Raw genomic sequence first — 15,475 nt, forward strand, 5'->3', positions numbered from 1 at the left:
AGCCTTTACACAGAGCTTCCCCACATCACAGCCTGTGGGGCAGCACACCTGTCCCTGGAGGAAAATGGCTTTGACTCTAGACTCTTTCCTCCTTTCCCGACTCCCTCCCTCCCAGCAGCCCCTCTCCTTCCCCACTGCGGTGATGGTGTCGCACCTCCAAGTCAGCAATGGCCTCCCTTCCTCACCCGGACCTTTGGTGCCTCTTCAGCAGGGAGCCCTGCTATGCCACGAAGTCACAAAAACAGCACCTCCCTCCTTCTCCCCACACCCAATTTGGTCTCTGTTCTGTCCACCCCTTGGTAGTGCCAGCGAGAGGCAGGAGAGAGGAAGCAAAGCAAGGCAAGAAGGTGGGTTGTAGACCCCAATTTACATCAGCATCCCCTTGTACTATGGCTTCTGAGGCTGTTAGAAGACACTACCGAACGAAGCAGCGTTCTACGGGTGAAAAGTGGCTCTTCCTCCCATATAAATCAAGCCTGTGACATAAGCAAGATGTGTCACTTCATTAATGCCTCTCCCTGCCAACATACATGCACACACACACGCACATGCACTTGGCTGCAAGCATGGCAGTAGGCCAGACTCGCCCGGGATTGGGTCACTGAGAAAGGGTAACTGTGGCTCATGCCTGGATGCCAGTATATGCAGGAGCAGGGCCTGAGCCCAGGAAGGTGGAAACAGATTAAAAGCAGGATTCTCTTGCAGGGGAGCCTCCCTGGGCACAGAGCCAGCTGCTGCAGGGTTTAGCAGGATGCAAGGAGGCATGATTATTGCACTACAATAGCACCTACAAGCCCCTGCCACAGGTGCCATTGTGGCAGACACCTTACAGGCCCAGAATAAACACGGCCCACAAAGAGGTGCTGTTCCCCTTGCCCTGCAAATGGGTTCCAAGTGTTGCACAAGGCTGATGCATCCCCCATGTGCAGAGCTGGCCTCGTTGGGAAGTTGAGCACCACCTGGTCTGACGGCATTGTAAGGAGGATCAAGTAAGGCCATGGGCTGGCCCCCCCCGCCGTAGAATACCACCAGCCTCATCCCTCAACTACTTCCTAATTCCCATGCAGCAGCCAGCCGAAAGCCCCCCAGCAGGTTTAGACAGCAAAGGCATGTAAAGCACCCTCCCTGCCCAGCAGCGCTCTACCTTTACACACCATGCCAATGCTGTTTGGGCCTTCTTCTTATGCCCCTGCTATTTTTCCTTCACAAACTTCCAAAATCTTCTGCTGAAACGCAAAGCAAGCTCTGAGGGCCATTTGTGGCGGGATCTGGATTCAATCCAGCACCCTGAAAGGGAAGCAGCTTGTAACCCACCTGAGCCACAAAGTACTTTCCACAGGATAAGTATTAGGCTAATGTCTCCAAAGATGTCATGATTCAACTGGTTGCACAAACAGCAGCTCAACTCCCACCTCAGCCAAGAAGTCATCTAAGAGGCCTGGATTCCACCTGTAGGCTAATGAGAGAACAGGTCCAGGCATTGCTGCCTGCTCACACAGCTCTGGCAGCCTATACAGCAGACTCACTTTGGACATTTCCACTCCTTTCCTTATATCCAAGAGCTTCATCAGCCCACTTTGAATATGGAGCTCTGCAGGAGCCTCTCAGCTCTGGGTTCACCAGACTTTTACCCTTCTTTATCTTGCATATAGGATACCACAGTCTTGTCTTCATTAAGAACCACCATGACACTTTAAAACCAGGTACCCCAAACCTTGCAACCCCCCCTGCTCCCCTTTAACACTAGTATAGATGCATCTTGAGGGAAACACACACTTAAGAAATCCTGTGGGTTTGTTTTCCTCAGCTTTACTGCTCTTCTTGGTTGAACAATTAGGAGGATGGCTTCTAGGTGAACAGAGCCAGTACCTCTGCTCCCATCTCCTGGAGGTGCTGGAGGGTCAACCATAAAACTGCTTCCACATTAGGCCCCTTGACTAGAAGCCACCTGTCTACTGATTCAAAGAGCAGCGATCATGTTGCACAGAGAAAGCTGCTCAGCCCCTCTTATCTTAAGTAGAGACAGGCCTGCCCTGTCTCTTGTCTTTAGGCCCACCTTGACTTTTTGGTGGTACAGGCAATAGAAGGTTGCACTTTCTGTATCTAACTGGAATCACAGAATCATAGAAGTGGGGTCGGAAGGGACCTTATAGATCTTCAAGTCCGACCCCCTGCCAGGGCAGGAGAAAAAACTGGGCTCAAATGATCCCAGCTAGGTAGGCATCAAGCCTCTTCTTAAAGACCCCCAGGGTAGGAGCCAGCACCACTTCCCTTGAAAGTTGGTTCCAGATCCTAGCCGCCGTAACTGTGAAGTAGTTCTTACAGATGTCTAATCTAAACCTACTCTCCAACAACTTGTGGCCGTTATTCCTTGTTATGCCAGGGAGTGCTAGGGGAAACAAGGTCTCTCCCAAACCCTTCTGGTCCCCCCTAGTGATTTTATAGACTGTTACCAGGTCCCCTGGAAGGGGCTGGTTCTAAATGGACAATTAGGGTGCAACCCCACAAGTGAGAATGTGCATTTCTCTGGGGACAAGTAGCAGCAACACGTATTTGTGCTGCCACTAGTTGTCCCCAGGCATGCCCCTGCACATGCACTATGGCACATGGCAAATTGCTCCAGGTAGGGTAGGGGAAGCTGGGGCCAACACCTGGGCTAGCCCAGCAGCCTTACCTGGGGGCCTCTTGGAGTTTCAGTGGCGGTGATCTGGGCACATAGAACCTGGCAGGCAGCCAGAGCATGGCTCTGGCCAGCCAGGCTTTGGTTTTGAGTCATGTATGCCATAACTATGTATGCTGCACTGCTTTTTTTGGTGCATTTTTTGTCACTGGGATTTCCCAGTGTCAAAAAAACCTGTTGAGCTACTTATTAGCTGTGTGGCAAATGCATGCACGTGCAGCATGTGAGGTTTGCAGTGCTGCAAATTGCACGTGTGCACTCTTGGGGGCGCACCCTTAGTTGCCAACTAAATCGTGAACTAACACGCAGAAATTATCCCACCTAAAATCTGTCCACTGGGTCCTAATTTAGGTGTTAGCTTGCAAAAACCTAACATGGGACAGGCAAGTGCAGGAGCAAGGAGCCCCTGTGTTCTGGAACTTCATGGAACAAATCTAATAAAGATGCTGGTGGGGGCCCAAACTTACACAGCTACAGCTAACAGCAGCTGCCTACAAGAAGGAGAATTAGGCTAAGGGACAGCAGAGACAAAATAGTCAGATCAATGTGTTTCAGAGCTATGTCCTTTCTGGCTTGAGAAGGGGCTGATCCTTTTGCTTGCTCTGGACATGATTATTGCTTTGGGATGAAGTGGCAGCAACCTGACTTTGATTGCTCCGCTAATGCTTTCCCAGGGCCCCTGTGCTTTGACAGTTGTAATCAAATAGAGCACTGTGTGGAGGGAGAACAAGTTACTAAATTACTCTTGCCTGGAAAGGAAGAGTAATTGCTACCCATGACATTTAAAAGGCAGGTCTGTCTCCAGGACAGCTTACTGAAACAAGTCCTATCTACAGCCACACGGCGGCACCAACCTCCCTTCTCTCCATTATCACGCTAACGTTATCTTTTCTAATTCTACAAGTCAGAGAAAGGGAGAGCCCCTTACCCAGGCAGCTCAACTAAATGCAGCAGGAAAGGGCCAGTCAGTAGTGAGTTCAAAGTTTACCCCAGGGTCTCAGAAGTGCCGGCACTGGGGGGTTTCCAGTTTGTTTTATTGAAGCAATTCCCCCTGCTCTTCCCTGCACCCTTGTGTTAAGTTGGAGGTGACAAAGGAAGGGAGACGGTTCCACCCCTCCAGAAGCCACTTAAGTTCATCTTTGGGGAAGGCTGCAGAGGTATTGCACCAACTATGACTGCTGCAGATACCCAGCCACACCTGGCTTCACCAAGTGACTTGCTCCATTGGGAGAGGCAGCAGCACACTTATATATACAATGAGCAATTTCACCCCACATTGTATAGCCCAGTGTCAGAGAAAGGTGCTTGATTAGGGCAGACTGCACTAGACTGATTAGAGCACTGTCCACAGGGGCTAAGGCAAAGGTTCCAAGTGAAAATTAGATGCATCTAATGCCTTTTAAAACAGGGGCATTTAGCCCAACCAGAAGTCACCTTTTGAGTAAGGCAAACCCCGACTGATATTTAACTGAAGGTGGCCCTTTGCACCTCACCTCACTACCTCAGGACCACTGCAGCTGCTGGTTCCTACACCCAGGCCTACAGCTTTTCTGTCCTACAGGACAAAGAACAAGAGCCTGTGCACAGAATCAAGCTAGGGCTCAGGACCTGCCTTGAAAGCTAGACGTTTCAGTTTTTCCTTAAAAAAAAATTCCTGTCCCAAGTCAAATCAGCCAAATCGTTTTAGGGAACAAGATGACCCTCTTTTCTCTAAGGCTGTGTCACCACTCAGAGGGCTTTTACAAGGAAAGTGCCAACTCCTCCCTACCCCAACACAATAAAATTGATTGTGTTCTGCGGCAGCACAATGAGAAGTCTTCTCAGGAAAGAAAAAGAGGACACAGAACCAGTCTACTAAGGAGCCTTCCTTCTCCTGGGATAGGCAGTGAATAAGACTGCAATAGGTCACTATGTCCATGACACTCCTTTAAGAGGCCTGGGCTGCACTGCTGAGAAAAGCCCTGTTGTATCCAGAGAGGCAGCCATTCACTTAGTGAACAAACACTGCTGGATGCTGCAGGGAGTCCAGGACGAGCTCCATCAGAAGAGCCATGTCTAAGAAAGAAACATCAAAAGCATTGGATGTTGTTTCAAGGCTAATCAGCAATTCTCCATGGCAACGCAGCATTTATTATGACCACAACACAAAAGTAGTATGTATTAAACCAGCAACAGGGGAAGGTGCGGTACCCTAAAGTGCCTGAGTGAGGCGCAATTGCAGTTTGCTGGCAGGACAAGCAAGGCCATCCCTTTCTACTTGCTGCAGATCCAAAGGCAGCAAGACCTCCCCCAAGTCAGCACCTGGGCAAGAGTCATGCCTGCCCAAGTGCTTTCGAAGCACGCAGGGAAAGGAGAGGCTTAGCCACCGAATGAACATGTTCCAAAGTGTGCCCTGGCTGCAGCATCAGTGCTACAATGTACACTTGCAGGACCTTTGATTATACAAAAATAGCCTTCTCTGCAGAAAACAGACTGTACAGAACATGTGGCTTCCAAATATAGTGTTATTGCTCAGTGTGACAAGTGATTAGATGCAGGAACTTAAGGCAACAGGAATAAGTGCACTAGCTGCCATTCACAGGCTCGAGTAGGCATTGAGTGTGCAATGCACAGACGCTGTACAAATCCAGGATTGGAGGAACTCATGGTCTCAAGCAGTCCTCGGTGACACCCTGAGCTGCCAGCTCCGCCAGCACATTGTCCAGATAGTTGGGGTCAGGGTAGCCATGGCCACTGAGATTTGAGTCCATCTCTGTCTTGTGGTGGATCTCATTCCAAACCACTGTGTTACTCTCACCAGTTGTGCTAGATGTGCCCACTGTGAAAATCAGGCGTCTCTTCCAGGCCACCTTCAATAGCTCAAGCACCTGGAGATGGGATGGGAAAAACAACAAGGAAGCTTTGTTAACAGATCCGAGCTTCTGCAATATGCTCTCCAACCATCTCAGATCAGTTAAGGTAATTCAGTTGGCTCCACAAAATGGAAACATTTTAGACATGGCTCATTTTAGGCTAAAAACAAAAATGTGTGTGGGCCCAAAGTGAAAAGATTACCAGGACAGCAATTATCAGACAAGCCAGTTACCTTTTTGCCCTTCTCATTATCTGGTAGGTAGCAGTAACGGGGAAAGCCTCTTGCTGTATATGGCATCCCTGGATTGGGGTGCTCTGGACCCTGCAACAGAGAAAGGCAACATATGCTATAATAATTCTTACAACTTTACGTAGGCTGATGCCAGGAAAGAATTAAAAAGGTTCAAATAGCAGAAGGATTCAAGATAGTCCTGTCTGAAGCCAGACTTTCAGTACAAGGGAGGTCCTTGGGTCTACTTAAGAGGCCACCTAATCCCTTGTAAAGCAAATCAGATCTCTTCTCAGAAGCTAGCATGTCTCAAAAGACCTCTGTCACTTTCAGATGCTGGTAGACTCAATTATCCAGCAAACATTCAAAAAACAAATTATAAGAGTCATGGTATGAATACACTTCAGCTTTGGGAGAAATAAGATTTAGGAACCAACCTCTTGGCCATGTCTAGTTCATAGGAACTTCAGATGGCTCAGTTTACAAACTACTTGATCCAAATCTTGCCCAATTCACATCTTGCGAGTTCATCACACATGTGCAGTGCTTGTGGAAGTGCTGCTAGCAATTCCACAGCACCATTGTACAAGCATTAACACCTACATCAGGTGAAAGCCAGTAGGGAAGAGAGCCCAGCAGCTCCCAAGCAAATAAAGGCCTTCCTTTCAGAGTTCCATGGCCACAAATATTGTGATTGAACAATACTCGAAGATGCTGCGTGGACATGAATTTAAATTACCCCCTTTCCCCTGCTCCAAATATCTTGGTTTAAGATGGATCTGAGTCTCTCTGAATCATTTGATCTGATTGCCCAAAGCAATTCCTAACGACACCAGGGGCAACTCAAACAAGCTCCTACTGAGGAAGAGAAGAGAGATCGAGTCAGCTGGTTAGTACTTGGAAAAGATGGCTGTTGAGCCAGTTCCATTTACTCCCTGGACTCAGTGCTCCCTAGTAAAAGGGTTACCTTTGCCTAAGTACCTGAATTCCCCTACTGATGTGGTACACAATCTTTATTGTTCCACAGTCCTCATGGCCAGGGAGGGACCGAGGGAAAGTTGACACCTCCATCTTCCCTTTTGGCTGAGTACCAGTCTTCTCTCCATAGATGGCTTTGCAGGAGGGGCACTGCAAGCTCCCATCCTGTGAGGAAACAGGGCCACCATTAGAAGCACGCAGCTACAAGGCTTTAGTATCTGCAGTGCTGGGCCCCACTCCTGGGTTTGGCCTCACCCTGCAAGTCAGTGAGATGGGGAAGTGCAGTACCTTGTTCCCATTGGTGTACATGGCCAAAACACAGAGCAGGTGGAAAGTGTGTTGGCATTTCGCCAGTCGGCCCACAGTTTCAGGTCTGATTGTCTTGCACTCATATGCATCGCTGTAGCCAGAAGGTGATGCCAGCTTCTCCATACAGATGATGCAATCCTTGAATCAAAAGGGAGCAAGATTATTTTATAGTAAAGGCACTGAACTTGGTGCATCAACTTACCAGAGGCAGTACACAGCAATGCACTTTTAATAACTTCCTTTGAAAAAATCCCTCCCCTTCCTAGTTTTTACCTCTCGGGAAAACCATGATTTTTTCCTATTTGGAGGGGGAAAAAGAAAGCTCCTGTAAGTTTTACACCTCCCCGTCATTAATCCAATTGATGCAGGGACCCTCCTGCAGTAATCCACATTGTTGTTTTTCCAGTAACCCATGTACTGAAAAACCCCAAAGTTCTGGGCTGCCTCACAGGTGCCCAAAACAGGAATGAGGGGATGGGAAGTTTGCCAGGGGATTCCTAGCATGTGCACAGGGTGGTGATGATTTCAAGAGACCAGTCTCACAGATACAGGATGAGAGATGCTAGGAGGGTTGAGCTGGTGCAGGTCAGGGAATGGGGTTTGCTACTTTGGTTTCCATCCCTGTTTAACTTATTCCTTTCCCAGTGAAAACAAAGGAAAATCTCTTAGAGTTTTAGTACTGGGCCAGAAAAAGCACACAATAACTGCCTTCTAGACCTCCCAAGCGGCACTATGTATTCTCCCTCAGAGATCTCATATTGAAAGCTAGCTCTTGGGATCCTGAAGTTCATTTAATTGCTGAAGAAGCAGTTTCCTTCCCTGATGCGTAATCTGCAAGGGAAAAAAAAACACTGGGATGCCTCTGCCTGCAGAATATTTGCATCACACTGTGTAGAGAGTCTGCCTCCTACATGCTCCAGCAAGACCTGGAACAGCCCTGCGCAAGTCTCAAACCTCAGGTCAGCATCCTCAGCTGGCTCCTAGCTACTTGCCTGCTTCCTCAACCACAGGAAAGGTTGGACAGTCTCAAACTGATGGGTGGATTCTGGAGAATACAAGTTCCACGCAGGAATGTAACTAGGGAAGGATGAGGGGGCACCACCAGTCTCAGGTGCTGATTGATGGGGGTTGGGGGGTACCAAAATAGAAGTAGCTATGCTGCTAGTCCATCAGCTACAGTGGGGGTGGGCAAAATGTGGCCTGGGGGCCAGATGCAGCCCACCAGGCCATTCTATCCAACCCGTGGAGCCCCTAAAAAATTTAGAAAATTAGTATTTATCTGCCCCTGGCTGCCTGCCATATGGCCCTCAATGGCTTGCCAAAACTCAGTAAGCGTCCCTCCACCCAAAATAATTGCCCACCCCTGAGCTACAGGCTCAGGCTGTGAGGAGAGGAGCTAGGAGCTGGGCAGTAACATCAAGGAGGTTCTCTGGCCCTGGCAGCTAAATGCTATGAAGGACAGAAATGGGGTGAATACAGGTGATATCCATCCTGCTGCCGAATTAGGCGTTTTATTCCCCCATTCAACATGGTATTTGGCAGCATCTTTGAGAAGGCTGGGGGGTAGGCAAGAGGTTTAACTCCTTAGCTGGGGAACACCTTTCCCTAAAGCTATCAGGACTCTAGAGCTACTTCAGCTCCACTCTGGTGTCCTTCCCCTCCCTGTGGAGCTGGAGCCCTGCAGTTGTCAAGACCCGAGAGCCCCCTTGCTATGCCCTGTGTCCCAGACATGTCCCTGGGTGTTCCCCACCCCACAACTTTGCTCAGGGCAACAAAGGAGGCAACACCACCGGTTCCATGGTGGGAGCAAGTGCACAGTGGTCGAGAAGCAGAGGGTGTTGGAAACCACCTTACTAAGAAGAAGGGTTAGATTAGTATTTAAAAATCAACAGGAGTTAAACACATAGTCGGATTTTCACCACCTTGCTTCTGCTCCACCTAGGGTACAGGTCACTGAAGTACATGGTTAAGTATCAGCCCCTGGCTTACAGGGGTGTAAACACTTCCCAAGCACAAGCTAAAAAAAACAAACAGGATATTTCTATGACCACTGCAGCTCATTTGCTGGGAGGCAGTACATCATAATTGCAAATGATAGCAGCATAGGATCAGATTTCAACTTGCCTATATCAGTGGAGCTCTACTTAGGATCATAGGAAAGTATGGCTGGAAAGGGACCTCACAAGGCTATCTAGTTCAGCCCCTTGTTCAGGGAGGATCATCCCAACTAACCATCCCAGCCAAAGTGTTTGTTTAACCTACCCTTGAAAATTTGCAGGAATGGAGATTTCACAACTTCCAATGCCTGACTATCCTCATAGTCAGAAAGATCTCCCTACATTTTGTCAAACTAAATTTTCTCCAGTTTGAGGCTACTGCTCCTAGTCCTAGTCCTGTCTTCTATAACTATAGAGAAAAAGACTATCTCCATCCTCTTGATAGATCACCCTTCAGGTATTTGAAGACTGTTATCACAGAATCATAAAAAGATAGGGTTGGAAGGGACCTCAGGTGGGCATCTAGTTCAGGCCTCTGCTCAAAGCAGGACCATCTCCAACTAGATCATCCCAGCCAAGGCTTTGTCTAGCTGGGTCTTAAAAACTTCCAATGAAGAAGATTGCACAGATGCTCTGTGTAACCTGTTCTACTGCTTTACTACCCTCCTGTGAGAAAGTTTTTCCTAAAATCTAACCTAAGCTTCCTTTGCTGCAAATTGAAGCCATTACTCCTTGTTCTGTCATCTGCCACAACTGGGAACAGTCTACCTCCTTCAGTGGTGACTAGTGCCCCCGGAGTCTGGGGCACATTTTGTGGGCACGTCCAGTCCAAAAGCCCCATATCCACTGTTGTGCCATGGCTCCCCCCCCAACACACTGCTGGCCCATGAAGCAAAAAAACTGCCCTGACCTAAGCAGTGCCAAGTCGGGGGCCAATCTCAGGGGGGGCATATGCCCTCCCTACCAGTCACCTGTGAACTCCATCCTCTTTGGAACCATCCTTCAGGTAGTTGAAGGCTGCTATTAAATCCTCCCTCAGTCTTCTCTTCTGCAAAGTAAATAAGCCCAGTTCCCTCAGCCTCTCCTCAAAAGTCATGTGCCCCAGACCCCTAACAATTTTGGTTACCCTCTGCTGGACTCTGCAATTTGTCCACATCCTTTCTGTAGGAGGAGGCAAAACTAGACACAGTACTCCAGATGTGGCCTTCCCAGTGGCAAATAGAGGGGAAGAATAATCAATTCCCTTGACCTGCTGGCAATACTCCTAGTAATGTAGCTCAGTATGCTGTTAAACTTCTTCACAACAAGGGCACACTGTTGGCTCATATTCAGCTTACTGTCCATGGTAACCTCCAGCTCCTTTTCTGTAGAGCTGCTGCTTAGCTGGTTGGGCCTCAGGCTGCACTGGCGCATGGGATTGTTCCATCCTAAGTGCAGAATTTGGCACTTCTCCTTAATGAATCCCTTTATCAAATTGCCTCCTCCCCAATCGTCTCTTCTCCAGACTAAATAATGCTCAACTTAAGGGATAAGAGGTGGGTCTAACTTCTGTTCCAAGGAACTGTCTCACTTTTTAGGCTTGACTTGTCCAGTACACAGGAATCCTGGGGGTTTTCTTGCATTCTTCCCTAGTTTGGGGGAAAATTCTGTTACGTTTGTTTGGATTTCCACACTCACCTCATCAGGAGGGGCATCTTGCAGCTCTTCCAAGTACTTCCTCACCACTAGTTCAGGCTCAGTTGATGCTGCTGAACAAGGGGGAAAAGAAATAATAGACCAAAGGAAAAATGAGATCCCCAAAAGATACAACATGAGCAGGAGTAGAAGGAGTAAGAACAGCAGTAACAGGCCAGGCTGCTAAGGAGAAAGGTTAAGGGTTAGAGATGGAGCAAGTTAATCCAGCAAGGACTTTTCTGGTTGGTCAGCATTAGACTAGCAAATGGTTAGATGCTATATTTACATAAAAATCATGGGGTTATAAAGCTATAAGAGACCAGTTATCATCTAATCTGGCTTCCTGTCTAACACTGGCCAGAGAATTTTACCCAAGAAATGCCAGTTAGAGAATTTAGCTTCTAAAACATTCTTCTATTATGAGTGGGACTGCTAGAGAAGAAGGGATAGAGAGGTCTACTTTTGAAAGCAAAGAACATCTGCTACCCCCTTAAAAGTCAGTGAGAACAGCAAATGCTCAGCTCTCTGAAAGCAGGCCTCAAGATCCTTTCTAGGCTTCTTATACTTTACTGAACCATGTCTTTCACACACACACTATAAACACAATGTGAATCAGATCAAAACCTGGCAATCTTTGTAGCTTTGCTGTCCAGTAAGCTAATGGCCTCTGAACCAGACTCCAGGATCCTATACTCCTTAACAGGGGGAAAACATCATATCATAAAAGTAGGCCCCTGAACAGGCTAGTTAATACATGTCTAATGAGAAAACCATGATATTTATGCAACACAGCTCTTGCACCAGAGAAGGCCCAAGTGAAGACACACAAAGGGTTTGAAGCATTTAATCACACCCAGCAGCCAGCAGCAATTTTCTCCTTGGTATAAGGAGTAACTAAACAGTGCAATTCGGTCTTGCCTTTACTGAAGGATATAGGGAAATGTTCTAACCTCCCAGCAGGAAGGTCTTGATCTTTCTCAGCAGTGTCCAGTACATCACATCCAGCACAACCCCAAGGGTTTATAAAACACACAAGCTGCAGCCATCTTGCTAAGAGCCCAGTTTACAATATGGGAAACTAATCCATGCATTCTCCCTGCCTCCTCGGCTCAGAAAGGAATATTGACTCTAAGCATCTCAAGGTTTTTCCCCTACAACAACAGACCCTGCTTCTGTTCAGAAAGAAGACCCCTGCATCTGAGCACATGGGGCAGTTCCAGTAAAAATGCCACACTGTAGCAAGACAGCAGTGCCCTGCATTATGCAGATATGGATCCACGAGGAACTTAACTCTTATTACACAGTTGATGTAGGACACTTAGTAGCCATCACAGAGCAGCTTCTCCTACCTTCAGCATGGGCTCCAGGGCCTGCCACTCCTAAACAGCAGGGCTATCATGGGCTTTCATCAGGCTCCTTTTTATGGAGGAAAAGCTCTAAGTAGTTTCTCTTCCCCAACCTGTAATAGGGGGAGGAGGAGGAGGAAGACTCCCTAGTCCAGAGGCATCTCTTATTCAGTCCACATACTGGAAGAGAAGACCTCCTGCTCCCACCCCCTCAAATTCTTCTACAACAGACTCACACACAAGAGCTTAGACAGAGTTTTGTGGAACATTATCTAGGCCCTTGGCTTTGCCAGCTTCACACGAGAAGTGGACTGCTGCTCCAGTGGACAGCATCACCCTGAGAACTCAAGGCATCACTGAAAAGAAGGAGGGTCCACTGAGGAATTCCCTTGCCTCCTGAGGGGGTTAAGCTAGGACTCCTTCCTGGCAGAACAGAGGTTCCCAGGAAGACTTAGGCAAAGTCATGAATCTGCAGTGAACTGTGCTAGTCAGCAGAAGTCCCTTGGCTATTTCCATGGGATGTCCCTCACATAGACTTGGAGGGGACAGGAGCTCCTTACCAGCAGCTGGGTCCATCACAGTCGCCATCAGGCTCTTCCACCAGCCTGTAAAGGGAAATATTTGCACAAGCGACGTTAAGACACCACCTGGTGGGAGGCAAAAGAAAGACCAGTCACTCTGCTAGCATTGAGCGCTCCAGCTGCTCCCTCCCACGCAGAGGGAGGTTGGAGGGGAAGAGGAGGACCATGACAAATGTCATTACTAAAAAGTAATTCCTCCTTGTCTGTTCTCCTCTTCCTCTGTGCAGCCAGCAGAGCAGGTGGGGCTTACAATGGAGGAGTGGCGTCTGAGCCAAGGCCTCGCTCAACGGCAGCTCACCAGGAGTAACCAATGTGGGGCAGGGCAACCATTCGCTTAACAAGCATCAGTGGTCAATACCTCACGGCCTGGCCTCCCAGGAGGAAGCTGTTCTCTTTGCACATCCCTGGAACGGCAGACTGCTCTGGGGATGACTCTGAGGCACTGTGGGTGCTACATTCATGGATTCCCAATATCTCCAGGTCAAATGTGCTCAACTTACAGTGGGGAAAACAAAAGTAAGAATTTTCTGACTCCCACAAGTCTACTCAGGGCACCCAGATCAAACAGATGATCTGGATGCTTCTTGCAACACCATCAGGAGCCATTAGTTAGTTAGAACTGAAGACACATGTGTGCTACCCCTTGGTCCTCCAGTTAGCTCTACACATTAGTGCTGTGACAGACTCCAGATGCAGGTTTCTAGGCTCAGGAAGGGACAATTGTTCTCTGAGAATGATCTAGCTGATAATGGACAAGCCAGCTTTCTCCCCTAAAGCTGTTCAGCCCTAAAGCATTCACAGAAGTGAATAAACATCCACTACACCTTATTTCAGTCACTGAAAAGAATAGTTATGGCTATGCTTGTGCACAGGGACAAGGGATAGGAGAAGAGGCTACCATTTCTTGCAGAGTCACTTCTCAGAGTAGACATGAGTTTTAAGTGGTAGAAGGGTAGGATCACCCAGTTTTATATAAGTGACATTCTTTGATTATCATTAAACAAGAGTTTGAGCCTCTCAGGTGCCTTCCTTAGTTTCTATACCAGAAATAAAGTGCCTCTTCATTTCCTAAGGAGCAAGCTGTGTCATATATAATAATATGGGACCTCACAGAGAGTTGCCTGTTCAGGAAGTAGTTAAGTACAAGGCAGTAAGGTCAAAGTGTGAGTGAAGTTATAGATTAATTTATGGTTTCATGTTAACTTATTGGGCTAAGTCAGAGAAGCTACATTAGGTGGCAAACCATTTGGGCGAGACAAGACCAACAAGTAAAGGCTGCAGTTCTTCTGCCTTCCTGGATTACAGCACAGTAACTAAAAACCGCAAACAGTTACATTCCCACTGCTGTCACAGGAATCAAGTTCTAGCCCAGAACATGTTGCTAGAAGGAAACCCACCTCAGCAACACAAGAGAAGGACCCACTTGCAATCCATTCAGTGGCATTACCTTAGTAATGTTTGGGTACAAAGAGAGCTGGCCTCTATTGATCTGGAAAAGAGATCAGTAGGTTTTAAGGCAAAAAGGATCATGACAGGTCTGAACACCTGGGGAACATGGGCTCTGGAGTCTCACCTAGTAAAAGCTGGCTTAAGACCATAAGAGCAAGAGGGAACAGGGCTAAGCTACAGATAGCAGCTTTAAAGTTCACATTTCTAGGAAGCTGCTATGCCCCCATGCCACAAAACCACACAAAGCTCTGAAACAACTACCACGGCTTTGGAGCTAGCACCTGAGACGTAAGGCTTGAGGAGCCACAACCACACACATCACTGACACTAGAACCAACCTTCTAGGCAAGCCCTACCTGAGATGGCATCACAAACCTAAGAATGGGGGAAAAAACTTCAGAATTTTCTTATGCACAAACAGCCAAAAGTTTCCACAGACCTATGGCTAAGCAGAAGTCTTAATCAAAGAAGCCTCTGCTCCTGCTGTCATACAGCTGGAAGTGATTGCTTCCCTTTCAGGGCACTGTTAAGAGAAGATGTGCAGGGAAAAGAATTCACCTGTGGGAGGAATCCAGCATTATCCCTAATTGGAGAAGGGCTACACAAGAGTCAAGGCAGCTGACAGGGATAGAAAGGAGTTATTTGGTGTGGATGGCTGGATTAGAAGAGTGTGTTTGTGGGAACATGGGAACAAATAGGCTTGTCATAGAGGGGCGACAACAGCAGGTATCTGCTTAAACCCTGCTGTTCTTGCAGAGCTGGAAGGGAGCACCTGGATCAGCAAGCCATTCTTTTGTAGCTACAGGCAAAATGAATCAAAGGGGGCAAGAGTACTCAGAAGCCGCCATGACTCACCAAAGGCATTCAGGAACATCTGTAAGCTAAAAAGGAAGTGTACACCCAGTGGAAGGGAGGGGCCATCCCCAAGGAGGATTATACCTCCGTTGCTCAAGGCTGTAGCGGAGCTGTTAAGAAGGCTAAGGCAGAGACACAACTAGGACTAGCAACCAGGATCAAAGATAACAAGAAGTCCTCTTTTAAATACGTAGGGAGTAAAAAGAAGGCACCAGGTAATGTGAAGCCCCTGCAGAAAACACTTGGCAACCTGGTGGTTTCACCAGGGGATAAAGCTGACCTCTTTAACAAATTCTTTGCCTCCATATTTCTGAGCAGGGACAGGGACACCCCCCCCACCGGGATCCTGGACAGACTCAGGAGAGGCACAGCCAGGCCCAGGGTCAGTGAGGACTGAGTCAGGGAACTTCTGGTGAGCCTGGACATGTTAAATCAGCAGGTCCAGAAGACCTCCACCCAAGGGTGCTGGGGGAATTGGCAGGGGTCATTGTGGGACCCCTGGCACAGCTTTACGAGCATTCATG

The 15,475-nt window shown here is 48.0% G+C and overlaps 1 protein-coding gene across 9 annotated transcripts in view; it reads right to left on the reverse strand.

The window, feature by feature from the left end:
- Positions 1-4,763: 4,763 nt before the first annotated feature.
- Positions 4,764-15,475, reverse strand: part of DTX2 (deltex E3 ubiquitin ligase 2) — an 85,422-nt gene continuing 74,710 nt past the window's right edge. For 2 of the 9 annotated variants that reach the window (XM_019511482.1, XM_019511478.1), the window contains 6 exons: positions 12,627-12,713; positions 10,724-10,794; positions 7,029-7,187; positions 6,744-6,905; positions 5,766-5,855; positions 4,764-5,547 (listed from right to left, as the gene is read on the reverse strand). In XM_019511482.1, the coding sequence (XP_019367027.1) occupies positions 5,323-5,547; positions 5,766-5,855; positions 6,744-6,905; positions 7,029-7,187; positions 10,724-10,794; positions 12,627-12,713 (794 nt within the window). In that variant the 3' untranslated portion in view covers positions 4,764-5,322. The remainder of the gene's footprint in view (positions 5,548-5,765; positions 5,856-6,743; positions 6,906-7,028; positions 7,188-10,723; positions 10,795-12,626; positions 12,714-15,475) is intronic. The other 7 variants (XM_019511487.1, XM_019511481.1, XM_019511486.1 and 4 more) reach the window with 5 other exon arrangements.

The sequence above is a fragment of the Gavialis gangeticus genome, unplaced genomic scaffold (assembly GCF_001723915.1).
Source record: "Gavialis gangeticus isolate Ggan-Ray unplaced genomic scaffold, GavGan_comp1, whole genome shotgun sequence".
Lineage (NCBI taxonomy): Eukaryota > Metazoa > Chordata > Crocodylia > Gavialidae > Gavialis > Gavialis gangeticus.